At 49.4% G+C, this 15,707-nt stretch overlaps 1 protein-coding gene and 1 long non-coding RNA gene across 2 annotated transcripts; one reads left to right on the top strand and one right to left on the bottom strand.

Annotated features, from left to right (window-relative positions):
- Positions 4,013-5,622, bottom strand: LOC110402902. The gene is made up of 2 exons (XR_002441387.1): positions 5,530-5,622; positions 4,013-5,050 (listed from the first exon to the last, which is right to left on the bottom strand). It is a non-coding gene; the product is annotated as an uncharacterized LOC110402902 (long non-coding RNA).
- Positions 5,853-15,184, top strand: DHCR24 (24-dehydrocholesterol reductase). The gene is made up of 9 exons (XM_021404927.1): positions 5,853-6,164; positions 7,188-7,343; positions 7,772-7,877; positions 8,057-8,175; positions 8,266-8,529; positions 9,315-9,458; positions 10,332-10,529; positions 10,944-11,122; positions 12,861-15,184. Exons 1-9 carry the CDS (start codon positions 5,934-5,936, stop codon positions 13,012-13,014), a joined length of 1,551 nt encoding a protein of 516 aa, XP_021260602.1. The 5' UTR covers positions 5,853-5,933; the 3' UTR covers positions 13,015-15,184.

The raw sequence follows: 15,707 nt of genomic DNA, 5'->3' as shown, positions 1-15,707 counted from the left end.
CGGGCGGCGGCGGGGCCCCACGGAGCTCCCGAGCTCGCGGGGCGCTGCATCGTGGGTCCGTGGTCTCCTAAGGGAGGCGAGGGTGGAGGTCGGGGAGGGGGAGCGGCGTTCTCATCCCCAGGAGGTGTCTGGGGGGAGGGCTCGATGAGCTGGGTTTGTGGGAGTGTCTAAGGATGGTGAGGGCACAGCCCTCGGTGGTCCTTGGGGTACAGGAGGTGGGGAGCGAGGGGAGAGAGCTTCGAGATGAGGAAAGCACAGCCAGTGGGGCAAGCTGTGGACATCACTGCCACGTGGCTGGGACGCCAGTACCCTGTGGGTGGGACACCAGTGACCTATGGGTGAGATACCGGTACCTTACAGGTAGGACACCCATACCCTATGTGTGGGTCTCCAGTACCCTATAGGTGGGACACCAGTAACCCTACAGGTGGGACACCAACACCCTACGGGTAGGACACCAGTACCCTATGGGTGAGACACTGGTACCCTACTGGATATCCTACTGGGACACCAGCACCCTAAGGGTGGGACCCTGCTCTGACACTGGTCTCAGCACCCCCACTTCAACGCAAAGCGGATCCCCACCGCCCTGCGAATTCTGTGGTTTCACTGCGGAACGCTCCTTTCCTCCCGTTCTGGTTGGATCTTCTCCCCGTGCAGCAGCCGTGGGCATAGCTGGATTCTAAGCAAGCCGAGGGCGTTCTGATCGGAGCTTTGGGATGAGCTGTGTGAGTGGCAGCTGGATCGGCGCACGCTCCTGTTCCCGCAGGTGGAGGCAGATCTCACCAGCAGCTGTCACAGCGCGCTGCCACTGCTGAGCACCTCCACAACCCGCGAGCTCCAGCTGCACCCCACCGACAGAGACAACTTCTGGACACGCGTGCCTTGGGCTGCTGCTCTGTGCCGCTGCAGCTCCTGGAGGTGGGCTGTGACAAAGGCAATTGAAAGGGACGAGCGACTGAGCAGCGTTTATCCCTGATAGAGTTCCCTCTCATCGGAACAATGGTGTATTTTTTATAGCGACGCAGCCCTTATATAATCAGCGTTTTCAAGCCCTTGTTTCAGCTCTCCTTTGCCACTTTTCTGCTTTGCGTACAGCATTTCTATTTTCCCTCGGCCTGGGGAACCAAACCCCGAGGTCTGGATCCGGCGCTGAGCTGCAGTTTGATGGGTTTGGAGCACGGCCTAGAGTTTTAGCGCTTTACATCATCTGGGAGTGGGCCCATAAAATGTTTCAAATGTTGAAATAAATGAAAGCAGGCAGGTGACTGAGTGACAGCACCAGGCAGAGAGGACGGGGACGGCCAAGGCAGCAAAAATCTGAGCTTTATTTGGAGGAAAAGGGGCCGTGAGTGCATCTGGTACCAGAAGGCCAAACGCACGTGCAGATTTGCTGGGAGCTGAAAACAGGAGAACAATTTGGCCTACAGGGTGAGACATCCCCCTGTGTTTTCTTCTGGTGACATGGGCAAGCCTTCGCCGGCACGTCAGCCCCAAATGTTTTGTGCGTGTTCCCACAGCATGTGGCCCTCCAGGCACAAGGAGGTGGTGGGAGAGGTGCCCCAGAGCCCTGTGCTCCACAGCTGCCTTCTGCAGCAGTTCACCTTGGCATCCTGGAGGCCACGGGCACACGTGTGTTATATCATGACTCCAAAGTATACTTTTATTGCACGGGGGACCTTTCAGTGACTGCAGCTCCTTCCTGATTCCCAGCACAGTCAGTGCCTCCAGGATCTCACTGATGGAAGGAGATGGGGACTGCCATCACCTGGAGGTTCGGGTTAGATGAGTGGTGATGCTCTGGCACAGGCTGCCCAGGAAGATGCTGGACACACCTTGCTTGGAGGTGCTCCAGAACCATGGGCATGTGGCACTGAGGGACATGGGCAGTGGGCAGTGGGTTGGGGTTGGTCTTGGGGATCTCAGAGGTTTTTTCCAGCCTTTGTGGTTCTCTGATGCGACAATCACTTCTCCACCTGCTGCTCCAGCTCAGGTGGCTGTGCTGGGCCATGAAGGTTCATCAGCGCTGCCCAGCTGCCACCTCTCCCACCCAGCCAGGCCCACCCCAGCCTGTAAGCCCAGAGCAGGGTCCCAGCTGCTCCGACACCCAGCTCCTCCACCACAGCCACGTTGCAGGGGCTGCTGAGGACACCAGCCCCGTGACAATGAAGGCAGAGCTGCCTTCCTCTCCCAGCCCAGCTCTCTGTTTTGACAAGTGATTCTTTTTATAAATCCCAGACAGAGTGTCTTTTCACAGGCGGTTGTAGAGCTGGGTTTAGTGAATACACCAGAGCTCCCGGCATGCTTTTCAGCAGAACGTGCTGACCTTGCTTCCTGACACAGCAAACAGGCTCCGAAGGCTGGGCCCCGTCCCATGCATATTCCAGACTTTATCTCACACCCGACATCTGCTTCATCCCAAGGTGACCGCTGGGGTCCCAACCCTCCCGTATTTTCAGCCCTAAAGCTGAAATGTAACATTTCTCTTCGGTCACAGGATGTATTCCTCAGTATCAGGAGCAACACACGCCAGCATCCCCGTGCAACAGCCTGCGTCCTTCCACCCTATCTGCTCAAGGCACTGGAAGGTGCTTTGGTTTCTCAGCAGAGGGAGCTTCTCTCATACCAGTTTGAGCCCCACCGTGGGTGAACCCTCCGAAATCACGTCCCATTTACGGGCGTGACATGCAGGCTCTTGTTTATTTCTGACAGAAATGCAGAGCTAATGCTGGTGACTACGTTGAATACCGGTGTTTTGTGCTCTGCCAAACAGTGTTAGTGTGCTCACTGCAGCTGTTGTTGTTTCCGTGGAAATAAAGAGGTTGAATTACATTTGGAGAGACCTACCTGTATGCAGCCCAAGATGATTCCTCTTCAATCAAGGCAGCTCAGAAAAGCCAGAATGCTGGACACCCATGGTGATCAGGGAAAGGCGCTCCAAACCCCTAGTAACCGTGGGCTCGTCCGTTTGCTGGACGTAGAAGGCTTGCAGCCTTTCCAAAACTCCCAATTAATTTTCATAACTAGTACTATTGCCCGTCCTTCCCTCGTCCCGGTGCCACCCAACAGCAGCGCTGTGGCAGTCAGTACCAGGGCTAAGGGAGCTCTCGTGAAATAAGGGCTTTCTCACTCTCTCAATGCCTTCCTTTGGTTCCTCTGAGTGCCTCTTGACGCCCTTCCCGTGGAGACACAAGTTTCCAGCCTATTTTTGTCTGCAGCCCAAATGCTCTGTGCAACATCACGCCCCTTTATAGCTGCATCTTTCCATTCTTTGTCCAAAGGCTGTGGCATAGCCACTGCTAAGTCCAGCTTTATAACCAACAAAGTGCTGCCAGTGTTGGCAGAGCAATCTGATGAGCACTCACCGAGGAGATGATCCACGCGGTCGATGAGAAGCCCCTGCTCTGCACCCTCCATGCCACCTACGCAGAGATGTGCGGGGTGTGAACTCATCAGAAAGCTGATCAGAGCAGGTGGAAAAGGATATTTAAAAAGTAGTTTAATTCCTCAGTTAGATCAGTTCTCCAGCCTGTTGTACCGTGACAGCAGAAGCATTTGTACTGCACAGCATGCCCAGAACAGCACGAGTGGGCGGAAGGGATGGCAGGAAAAGGAAGGAGGAAGAAGACTGCTTTTTTAAGCACCCTTAAAATGATAATTGAATTGAGGAGAAGTGGGATTTTATTCTTACAGAAGATACCCAGGGAATGTCAGCTTTTTGTACCATATTTAAAAATGATGTTTTGCTAAGCCTGCGTCGGTTGCTGGATGATGTTTTGCCCACACCCAAAATAACTAAAATTGAAACAACGTCAGCCTTAAAAAAACCTCTCTCCCCCTTCCCTCACCCCCCCAACTCCTGTACCTGGCACCACTACACATATAGGCAATTCCACTGTAATCTGAACAGTGATTCATTTCTGTTCCTTCAAAGCACGGTTTCACGTTGCAGTCTTCGAGCTCACCTGCTCCCTTCTTGTTGCACAGGGCCTTACGAAAACACGAGCAGATCTTGGAAAACGTTATAAACACTTTTAATGGATCTTCATAGAAAAACAAGTTCCAAACATTCTTTACATTGAGGGCGTAAAAATCCCCTTATGAATAAATGATGCTGTTATACTACAAACCCTGCACTCAGTCACCCTCAGATGAAGAATAATTATTTAGCTCCTTTAGAGAGGTTAAAACAACCTCACGTAGGGCATGGGAAACTTCTTTTCCATGCATAATTCCAGCCAGCAGGCAAATTGGTAAGCAAAAACAGATAACATCGGCTCAAATACAAGAAGGAAAAGAGCTAGTGGACAGCCTAGGCACAAGTGCAACAAATACAATCTGGCCATGAATAAAGTTAGGCTGAAAATCAGGAGAACATTTCCAAACGTCAGGGCAGCGACGCTGCAGAGCAGTCTTTGGATACGAGCAATGGGACAGAAAAATGAACCGGGTTCAAACCAGCATCTCCAGGTTTCCTGAGGGAGACTACAAGGTGTGAACACCTGCTGTGACTGAGCTTTGAGCTATGATGCAGCAGTCCCTCTCAATTCAGCGCTCCTGAGTCACTCCTGTGGCAGCCAAAGGTGCAGATCTTTCTTTCAAAGAGGAAGAGTCACCATTTGAAATGTCAGCACGACACGTCACGACGTGACAACATTCTCAGCCCTGGTGGCATCCTCATGAAATATCCTGATATCACGTTCCTGTGGCACAGGGCCAGCTGGCACCTCCTTGGTGGACTCTGAAGCCAGCAGTGTTGTGACGGCGTCTCTGTGCCCCTGGAGCAGCAACCTGAGGCTGGTGGAGCAGGGCTTGGGCCACCTGCTGGCACTGTGTGAGCATGTCCTAGAGCCCTGCAACTGCTGCCTGCAGGACACCGCTGTCACCATTCTCCTCTCTGGCATCACACCTCTTGAGAGACTCTGACTGCAGAAATGCCTCATCTTCCTCAAGGACGTGGTGTACGTCCCTGTCTGCTGTCACGCTGTCTCAAAAACCATCAGGGTTTTCGAGAGCAAGCTGTGTGTTGGGGGCTGCCTCTTTCTCCTTTCTACAAAATGGATGGCACAGCACTTCAGAGTTTCTATGGGGGCACCAAAACCACCACCACAAAGCTGCACAAGAGGCACATGATGGGGTTCTGCCCCCGAGTCTAAGGGCATCAGCATGAATCCCTTTGCCTGAGTGACCCTGGGCACAAAGCAGCTCTTCTGCAGAGCTGCCAAGGCCCCATGTCCAGCCCCACACCCCTCTAAGCCCCGACTGGGGGGGTCCCTAATACCTCAGGCCCTGTCCCCATGCCCACACCCTCACCAGGACCCCAATACCTCAGCCCTAGCCCCATACCCTCACCCGAAGCAGAGGGGTCCCCAGTGCCTCAGGCCCCATCCCAAAACCTCAGCCCCAACCAGAGGGTTCCAACGCCTCAGGCCCCATCCTAACACCTCACCCCCGACCAGGGGGACCCCAATACCTCTGCCCCCGCCCCCGTCCCCACCCCTTCAGTCCCCACTACGGGGTCTCCGATACCTCAGGCCCCGGGGGGGAGGGATGGATCCCCAATCCTTCAGCCCAGAGCCGGGATCCCCAGCCCCCATCGCCGCACCCGCCCCCCGTCCAGGTGCTGCCCCCGCCCCAACCCCGGCGGCTGCGATGAGGGCAGAGCGGGGCCGGCCGCGCGCAGCCAATCAGCGCCCTCAGCGCCTGGTCCGATCTCCCCGCAGCTCTCCGATTGGTCGCTCCCCTCCCCTCGCCTCAGGGCGGAGGCCGGCGACGACCAATGAGGCGCGGGCTCGCGGGGGGGGAGGCGGGGCCGGGCGACTAGCGCGCGAGCGGCGGGCGCGGTGCGCCGGGGTCCGGCGACGCGAGGGGAGCGCGGTGCGGTGCGGTGCGGTGCGGAGCGGTGCGGTGCGGTTCGGTTCGGTGCGGGCGCCATGTCGGCGGTGTGGTCGCTGGGCGCGGGGCTGCTCCTGCTGCTGCTGTGGGTGCGGCACCGCGGGCTGGAGGCCGTGCTGGTGAACCACCGCTGGATCTTCGTCTGCTTCTTCCTGATGCCGCTCTCCATCCTCTTCGACGTGTACTACCAGCTGCGCGCGTGGGCCGTGCGGCGGCTGCACAGCGCCCCGCGGCTGCACGGGCAGCGCGTCCGGCACATCCAGGCGCAGGTGAGGCCTGGGAGAGCGAAGGGACGGACCTCGGGGAGAGCCCTGACCGCCGGGCTTCTGCTCGCGGCTCTCCCGTCCGGGAACGGGAGGCTCTGCGTGCCTCCGGCCGAGGCTGCGAACGGGAGGGCGGCTCTGCGTGCAGACCGGGAGGGATGGCTTCCAGCTAAAGGGGAGCCTGGTCTGCCGCGGGCACCCACCCTCGGCAGGGGTTGGGGCTGCTGGGCTGTAAGGGCCCTGCCGACCCGAGGCGTCCTGTGGCTCGGTGGTAGCATGACCCCTCTTGCGTTCCGAAGTTCAGGGGTCCGCAGGGAGGCTTCCAAACATCGCTACCGAGCACGGGGTAGGGACGGCCAGGCTGTGTTACTTGCCCTCAGCATGCACGCAGGGAATCGCAGGATCATCAAGGTTGGAAAAGGCCTCTGAGACCCCCGAACCACCCCCCCATGCCCACTACCCACGTCCCTCAGTGCCTCATCCCCACGGTTCTGGAGCACCTCAGGGGACGGTGACCCCACCACCTCCCTGGGCAGCCTGTGCCAGTGCATCGCCGCTCTTTCTGAGAAGAAATTCTTCCTAATATCCAGCCTGAGCCTCCCTTGGAGCAACTGGAGGCCATCACCTCTCATCCTATTGCTGTTACCTGGAGCAGAGGCCAACCCCACCTCACCACAACCTCCTCTCAGGGAGCTGCAGATGAGGTCTCCCCTGAGTCCCCTCCAGACTGAGCAATCCCAGTTCCCTCAGCTTCTCCCCATAACACTTGTACTCCAGACCCTTCACAGTTTTGTTCCCCTTCTCCTAGACAGACTCCAGGGCCTCGCTGCCTTTCTTGTAGTGAGGGGCCCAAAACTGAACACAGTACTTGAGGTGCAGCCTCACTAGCACCGAATAGAGAGGGACAATCACCTCCCTAGTCCTACTGACTACAGGAATAACTGTGAGCATTTTTTCACATTGAAGGGAAAACATAGCTGAATATATGTGTATATTTTAAAGTACGGGTTTGGTTGATTCCTCTTGCAGGTGCGGGAGTGGAAAGATGAAGGTGGTAAAAGATACATGTGCACTGGTCGGCCCGGCTGGCTGACTGTGTCACTTCGTGTTGGAAAGTATAAGAAGACCCATAAGAACATCATGATCAACTTGATGGATGTTCTGGAAGTAGACAGTGAGAGACAGGTAACGCAACACTGTTGTAATACTGAAATGTACAGCTTTTGCTTTACCGTATTTATAGCTGAAGTGCAGCTAGACTCCACAAAGAGCAAAGGATTTTTGTAGCAGTAAACCTACCAAATTTTAGTTTTCACAATGTGGGCTTGGATCTTTCTATCCCCAAAAAACAGCATATGGAATCACTTAGTTCTATGCGCTGAAGCCTAAAAGACCAGAACGATTTATGGTTCTGGGCACTGAGCAACAAGACGTTGAGGCAGAGGAGGAATCACTTAGCAGTTTCAACTATTTTTAGTGCTGCTCTTGGGAAAGCAAGGCTCTGAATTCTGATAACAGATGGAAGTACGTGCCAGTTGGCCACGTTTTGTCATCATTCATTCCAAACACTTAATTTATGTCTGATGGGAGGATTGGGTTTTCTCTCTTTGTAGATTGTTCGTGTGGAGCCTTTGGTGACCATGGGCCAGTTGACTGCATACCTGAATCCTATGGGATGGACTATTCCTGTGGTGCCAGAGCTTGATGACCTTACTGTAGGTAAGGGCTGCTGTGATGAGAAGAAATCGACTCATTTCCTGCACTTCATTTGCTTGCTGTGCAGTGACACGTTGCTTTATTTACATCTTTCCTAAAATACTCTCTTGAACTTTGTGCTAGTATATCACCTCCATTCTGAAGTGTGTTGCATTGGATTTGTTCTGTGCTCTCTCAACAAGGTGGTCTGATCATGGGAACGGGCATTGAGTCTTCATCCCATATCTACGGGCTTTTCCAGCATACCTGTATGGCCTACGAACTGGTCCTCGCTGATGGAAGCCTTGTGAGATGTTCACCAGTAAGACAAAATGTTATTTTGCTATCATTTGCTATGTCATTGACAGTTATCGATGTGGATAGATGATTTCCTATGATGTGCTTTTTGCAGACTGAAAACTCAGACCTATTTTACGCAGTGCCTTGGTCTTGTGGTACTCTGGGTTTCCTGGTTGCAGCAGAAATAAAAATGATTCCTGCCAAGAAATACATCAAATTACACTACGAGCCTGTACGAGGACTGCGGAATATTTGTGAAAAGTTTACTGAAGAATCAAAGAAAAAGGAGAATAGTTTTGTGGAAGGACTTGTGTATTCTTTGGAAGAAGCTGTCATCATGACAGGAGTCTTGACTGATGAAGCTGAACCAAGGAAGGTAACTAAAGAGAAGTTATTCCCAACGAAAACGATATCCGAAAGTTTAACTGAAGCTTTACTACCATATGACAATATAAAACTAGAACCAGAAGAATAGAACACTTTCTTAATGTGGGGTGAAAAAATAGATCTGTCTGTCAGAATGTTTTAAATTGCAGCTCTTTGTTGTTACAACAGAGTCTGTAATCTTCAATTAGGGAGAAGTGACCCATTAATTTTCAGTTTTATAGCCAATAATTTAATCTACCGTGTTTGCATTTCAGTACCTAGGGAGGAGTTGTCTTTTTTCATATACAGAACAATGTTGTTTCAGAGTAACTCCTTCTCCAGCATGCTCTTAAAGACAGCCAATATTGGTAAGACAAATCAGAGCTGTGCACAGGAGGGATGTGCTGTTCGTTCACTGCACTGCTCAGCTGGCATGTTTCTCCTCTGCTTTAATGAAGCTTTGGATTAATGAGGGGTTGAGAGGTCACTACTTAAGGAATCCAGTTTTGCCACATGCGTAGTTTTTTAACCACATTCGTGGTTTTTCAACCTGCTCATAACAGGAAAGCCTTATTTAGACAAATCTTAATGAGAGGAAAGATAAGCTGGAGCTGTGCATGTGGCAGGAAGAAGGAGAAATGGAGGCTCCCTAGGTTTCCTGAGGAAGCCTCACTGGAACTGTCCCAAAGGGTATAACGTTTCTTCATTTTAAGGGAATTGTGAGGACATAGTGTTGTCTAGTAAGTTGTTATTGTTACTTGTGTTGGGGTTTGCTAATGAATCTATGTCTTGTAGATAAACAGAATTGGCAACTACTACAAGCCGTGGTTCTTCAAGCATGTGGAGAAGTATTTGAAAGCCAACAAGACTGGAATTGAATACATCCCTTCAAGACATTATTACCACAGGCATACACGTAGTATTTTCTGGGAACTCCAGGTAAGAAGAGTTCCAAACTTGCAGTAGCATCTATGGGAAGGTACTCTGCACTTTCCCAGTGCACGTACATTGTAGCTTCTTTCCCTTGGCAACACTTAAGGCATTGTATCATCACTTCCTAATTAATGGTTGAATGCTTTTCTGAATGTAAAACTTAACTATGTATTTAAGCATTAAGCCTTTATGCCTACTGAGTGATTTCTAAAGACAGTGATAAAAACACGAAGGTGGAATGAATTGTGGCTGAGAACGCATCCTTCCTGAACTTGCCTAAGCTCGTAACACTCATTATAAAGTAAGTCATTAATTTGAGTTCTATAAACTTATTTCTCCTGATGTGCAATTACGCAAAAGTTTTATTTGACATTATGAAGGATTCCTATTGCTACATTTTGAATTTCCTACTGCTGCATTCTGAATTGCAGCTGCTGGAGAAGGGAAACAAACAGGAGTTATCTGTGTAGCAAGTACTTCACATTTTACAGCTTTAAAATTCGTTTGAGATCTGATCTTGTGCGTGTCAGTTCTTGCAAGAGTTTTGCAAGTTTCTCTTCTTATGAGCTCCCCACGCTTGTTTTAAGATAATAGCCAGCTGTTCCCCAAACTTCATTTTCTGGAAGTGTTTAGGGCTGATGAAATATTGTGAGTTACATGAGTCTGAAAGTCCTTTGTCATAACAAGAAGATGCTTAGGGAAGGGCTCGGTAGCGAAATTCAATCCAGACCTCTCCTACTTCACATTTGCATTATAAGAGCTTAGCAGTTATATTTATTGGAAATCTCATCCAATGTTACTCTCAGGATTCTCGAGTATTGTTTTTTGGTTCAATTACACATTCCTAAGTCAAACTTTTCTTGTCTTTCCTCTTCAAAGGATATCATTCCTTTTGGCAATAACCCTGTTTTCCGCTACCTGTTTGGCTGGATGGTTCCTCCCAAAATCTCGTTGTTAAAACTCACCCAAGGAGAAGCCATTCGGAAGCTGTATGAGCAACACCATGTTGTTCAAGACATGTTGGTCCCAATGAAGAGCCTTGAAAAGTCCATCCAAACCTTCCACGTTGACCTTAATGTAAGAATGTATGCTTTAAAATTCGGTGAATCGTGGAGTGCCTGTTGCAAGAATTGTGGCCATTTCTTTTAAGACATAATATTCAGCTTGTGTGAAAGGTCATTATCGTGTCCTGGGAGAAGTATTCTTTTCAATTTTAAACGTACATTCAGGTGTTGAAGTATTTAATGGGGAGGAGATGTAGTTCCTGGAACACACTGCACGTGTTCTGACTGAGCATCTCAATCTATTTGTTACAGTGATTAGAAAGTGGATCTAAGAACTGCAGCAAGAGAATTGGAAAGGGAAAGCTGTGTAAGATTTGATCCCAGCTTGGGAAGAAATCCTCTTATCTCTTTGTCACCTTTATTAAGAGATTGCTTAAATGATCGTTCTGTTAAGAGTCATTAATGAAGTGTTTTCTTACCTCTGCAGGTATACCCTCTTTGGTTATGTCCTTTCATACTGCCCAATAATCCCGGTATGGTCCACCCCAAAGGGGATGAAACAGAACTCTACGTGGATATTGGAGCTTATGGAGAGCCCAAAACGAAACAATTTGAAGCCAGGGCTTCCATGAGGCAAATGGAAAAGTTTGTGAGAAGCGTGCATGGGTAAGGTTCCCACTCCTTGGAATAGTGGCAGTACCATATATCTTACATCTGTGTAGTTTCATCCCACTTATTTTGCACTGCGGCAATGTAATACCGCAACATCTTAAAAAGCGTAATTATAAGTTAGTTTAATGATGAATTTTGATGTTACAGTTTTATAATGTGATTGCACTATCGTCATTTGATTGCAAAACCAACCAAATACGTGGGCTCGTCGGTGGAGGTTTGTGCGATGTGTCTGGGAGCTGGGTAGCTTCCAAACTGGCCACCTCTGCATCCTCTCAGCTCCGTGCTGCTCTGGGAGCAGAATCTTCGCTGCGACAAACCCGGTCCGTGCGGTCAGAGGGACCTCAGCAGGTCTGTGCTGATGGGATGTAAACCAGCTGCTGCCCCGAGGCAGCGTTAGTGTAGCGCAGTGACCGCTCTCAGCGGGGCTGGTATCCCAGTCCTTCAGGAGGTAACCGCTGACCTTGCACGCTGAGGCTGACTTGTTTGAAGGCTGATCCAGATCAGGGGCAGAGCAAGGGCTGCTTTGGCTGCAGCAGGCCACAGGCCCTTCAGGAATCCCGCAGGCTGTTAAGTTTGGACAGCTTCCCCACCTGCCCTTGGGGCTGCTGGGCTCCTTGCCATGGCAGCGGCACGCGCTCTGCCCTGTCCTTGGGCTCATGCGTCCTCCCAGCAGGAGCCCAGCCCTGACCGCTCCCTGCGCTGTGGTGGGAGCCTTTCCCACAGCTGGAGCTTTCCCAGCCTCCTTTTTGCTGCCCTGATTCTGGTTACACAAGACCACAGTGGGCGTGAGGTAGACACCCACCATCTGTCACTGACTCCTGACAGCCTAATTTGCCGTAGTAGCATCAGCAGACAGGCAGCTACAGACTTGTTTCTCCCCAATAAAAAGCAGCTACGCAGTATTTGTATACCATCAGTATGATTTAGCTGCATTTCTTTTTTGACCCGTTTCTCAGTCTAACAGTGATTACATCCCATGTGGCTGAGTAGCAATGGTGAGTATGCTTCAAGGTATTGTGGAGATTATAAAAGTCGTTCAGTTATGATGTGATCTGCCAGAGAACAAAGCAACCAAAAGTTAATGTTAAGCTTTTAAAATTAATTTGGAACTAAGCTTTTAATTTAAATCTTTTTGCCAGCAAAGTCCTGTCTCTTCTGTACCCGTCACTGGAAAGAATGAACAATGTATAAATGCTTTATCTCAGAGTTTTCATAATGACAACGGGGCTTTTTATAACAGTTTGTGTTTTACTGCTGTGCTCTGATGCCTGCTGCATTGCAGGGAGAGCAGTGTGGAAGTAAGGAAGAGTACACAACTAAATTGTGTTCTGAAGCTGTGCATTGCAGGGGAGCTGGACTGGCTGGCCCTCAGAGGTCCCTTCCAACTCTAACGATTCTACGAATCTATTTTTGTGAATGGAATTCTGTTACACTGTGCTTCATTTACAGTATAAATTTATATTCCTGACCTCATCTGGTTTGGTTGGCTCACACCTTTCCAGTTTTATTCTCAATGTGGAGTCCAAAGAAATCTTAAGAAGCGAAAGAACACAGTGCTGCATCCATCTATTGGCTGAGTGTCCCAGCGTGATCCATATCAGCATATCTTTTTTCTGTTGAATATTTGCCCTCCAGAGCTTGCCCTGTCCATTTTCTTCTTAGTTCTTCTTCACATCCTGTGGGACAATTAATACTGAATCCCTCTCTTCCTTTTATTTTTCAACTTCAGTTTCCAGATGCTGTATGCAGATTGCTACATGACCCGTGAGGAGTTCTGGGATATGTTTGATGGTTCGCTGTACCACAGTCTGAGGGAGCAAATGAATTGCAAGGATGCCTTCCCAGAAGTGTACGACAAAATCTGCAAAGCTGCCAGGCACTGAGCTTGAACGGCCTAATTAAGCAATCAGGGAAAGATGAATTTACTCTAGCTAGTCAGTATATCCTTTTTAAAGAAAAGCTTTATTGCTCTCCAAATAAGCTCATTCTTGTTGATATTTAAATGATATGAATTCATGCTTTATAAACTTATGTTTAGGATTTCCTAGTATGCTTTAAAAACAGTTTTCCAAAACTCAAAGTGATTGTTTTTTAAGAAATCTGAAGTGCTGATTACCTTGTGTATCTTGGATCTGTCTTGGGCACAGGTGAACTCACCTGGCTCCTGAGCATAAGAAAAAGAACTGGAAAAGAGGACGCTGAAGCGATGCCAGCTATAAACTAGAACTATATTTAAAAATTACTTTTGAAAATGGGAGGGAGGTGACAGAAAGAGGTGCCAAAGCTGAATGAATTGTCACATTAATCGTTTGCTTCCAGTCAGTCAGCTGTAGGGCAGCTTAGCAACGGGACCACGTCCTTCTGGCCGCGCCGCGTGGTGTTGTGTGGCACCGTGCTGCTGGGGTTACATTGTGCTACAACAGCTACAACACACAGCCACACTCCCCAACACCTGGTTCCCTTTCAAAACCGAGTGCTGAGGTGTGAAGCAAATGCTTTTTACTTGTGCCTATCAGATTTGTACGGGCTTTGATTATAAAATGTTAAGTGGGTATAGGTTTTAGTTCCTTTGTTATTGGTTAACAGTTGGGGGTTTTTTGTTGGTTTTTGCCCCCAAATATCAATGCTCTGGCTTTGTACAACTACTGGAAAAACTGCTGCTATTTCGTATAAGCAATTATTAATTGGGGGTTTTGCTTGTTGTGAGTCTGTTTATTTGGAGTTTTGGGGTTTTGCCTTTTGTTTTTTATTTTGTTTTTTTGCTTAATTTTAGTGCCTTATAAATACTCAGTTGGAAGAGAACATGGGTCACTGAGACCCTTCTGTCCTGGCCAGCAGGAAAAGGAAGCGTGCCCTCACAAGTCAAGGCTTTATTTTCACAAGGTTTGTCAGAGCAAGTGGCAGTGGATAAGAACTCTTGTTTTGGGTGCTTGGTATGCTCAGGCTTTGGTTCTCACTTGAGAGGCACTTTTGCTTTTCGGTTTACCTGGATTAGATTGATAGGCTTTGTAAAAAGGACTGCTTCAGTCACCTGGAGAGGAGATGAATAGTAAGTGCTGTTCGGTCCCCCCTTGTGATGCAGGCTGGTGCACAGCGCAGTCGCACACTTCACGCCGTCACGTGTAGAAGTGTGGGAATGTTTTGACTCTGTAGCCAGAGGGCTTCGAACCGAGCCCGTGTCTCATCCAAGCAGCATGGAAGGTTGTTACTCTGAGCCTTACCAAGCTTGAGGGGAAAGAGAGTCGATTCTTGAGGGCTGCTTACGGGGTAACACGAAGAACTCGTTAAACGGTTTGCAGCGGGAAGCTTTGTGATTTTTTTTTATGAGTGCTAAACCAATGATGTTATTTATTGATAGATGGATGCTTATAGTCCAGATGAAACCAATGATAAAGCAGTGACAAGAATAAGCTTGGCCTGTTCCTCAGTGATGCACGCTGGGCAAATTGCGTGCAAGAAAGGTACCCCTTAATGTTCTGCGCAGGGAACTGGTGGCAGGAGCAGCCTGCTAAGGGGAGACACAGCTGATGCAGGGTGCCTGCATTGCTGCCCAGCCCATGGGCTGCCCATGCAGGTGCGGGAGCATGGTGAGAGGTAGGGCTGTGTCGGTGATCCATTCCAGGCCTCGGGGCACACGGGAAGGCAAGCACTGATCTTCAGAGTGGGCACATGCCTCCCCACCCCTGCGAGGGAAGCGGCACGTGAGCAGTTTCCTTGTTCCTGTGGCAAAGCTGTGATTTAGCCCGGTGCTTGCAAGATGATCTGTGCGGAGCAAGGATTGGTTTAGTCCGTTTTTAAAAGGGCAGTGCTAAAACAGCTAGAGGAATATGCAAATACTTTCACTTAAGCTGTGTTTCTCTCGCATATTGATGATCTTTAGGTATGCACTGTATTTGTCTTTTCACTCGTTAATTTATTAGCGAACTTGGTATGACGTGATTTGGTGCTGTCACTGTACCAGTCACACACACGCACAAGCAGAGTTGCTGTTGGTCTTATTTTTTGGCTGTATGGGCTGTTTAAAATAAAACTATAGCCAGTGTACTGCTCAAAGTGGCGTCTTTTAACGGATGATAACTTATTTTTGATGGCGTTGTTTATTCTTTCTCATGCTTATTGTGCTGTTACAAGTGGTCAGCAGTTAGTGAGAAAAGCTGCTGCCTTGATCAGAGGCCAGAGGTGTCGCAATGCTGTTAAATGAGGAGCCTAATTCTGCAAACAGCTGTGAAGGAACATCCTTGAAGGCCGTGAGCCTACTCTAATCTCTGCTCCATGATATGACTTATAGCTGAGCCTTAACCCTTCCGTTATGCCCCACTAAGAACCTCACAATGCCAGTTATTCTGATTTTTCCCCTCACTTTACTGTTTCCCTGTGACTTTCTGGCCCATGAGAGCAAAACTACATCTTGGATTTAGCTATCCATGTCAACTGCTGTAGCACCTGTCTCAGTTTTCCTCACTATTAAAACTAATCCCTGGTTTGAATGACCAACCACAGAAGAGAGGATGAAGATACAGTGCCCTCTTCAGCCTGAAGAGTTTCACATCCCCATCTTCAGTTTCTTTGCAAAGTG

The sequence above is a fragment of the Numida meleagris genome, chromosome 7 (genome assembly GCF_002078875.1).
Source record: "Numida meleagris isolate 19003 breed g44 Domestic line chromosome 7, NumMel1.0, whole genome shotgun sequence".
Taxonomy (NCBI): Eukaryota; Metazoa; Chordata; class Aves; order Galliformes; family Numididae; genus Numida; species Numida meleagris.
The sequence above is the reverse complement of the archived record's forward strand: the minus strand, read 5'-3'. Positions and strand labels throughout refer to the sequence as shown.

What these genes read in the sequence shown, in the direction of transcription:
- DHCR24 (XM_021404927.1), top strand. Translation starts at nt 5,934, where the DNA reads ATGTCGGCGGTGTGGTCGCTGGGCGCGGGGCTGCTCCTGCTGCTGCTG. An exon ending in GTATTTTCTGGGAACTCCAG is followed by an intron (nt 9,459 to 10,331) that starts GTAAGAAGAGTT and finishes TCCTCTTCAAAG; the next exon opens with GATATCATTCCTTTTGGCAA. An exon ending in CCTTCCACGTTGACCTTAAT is followed by an intron (nt 10,530 to 10,943) that starts GTAAGAATGTAT and finishes TTACCTCTGCAG; the next exon opens with GTATACCCTCTTTGGTTATG.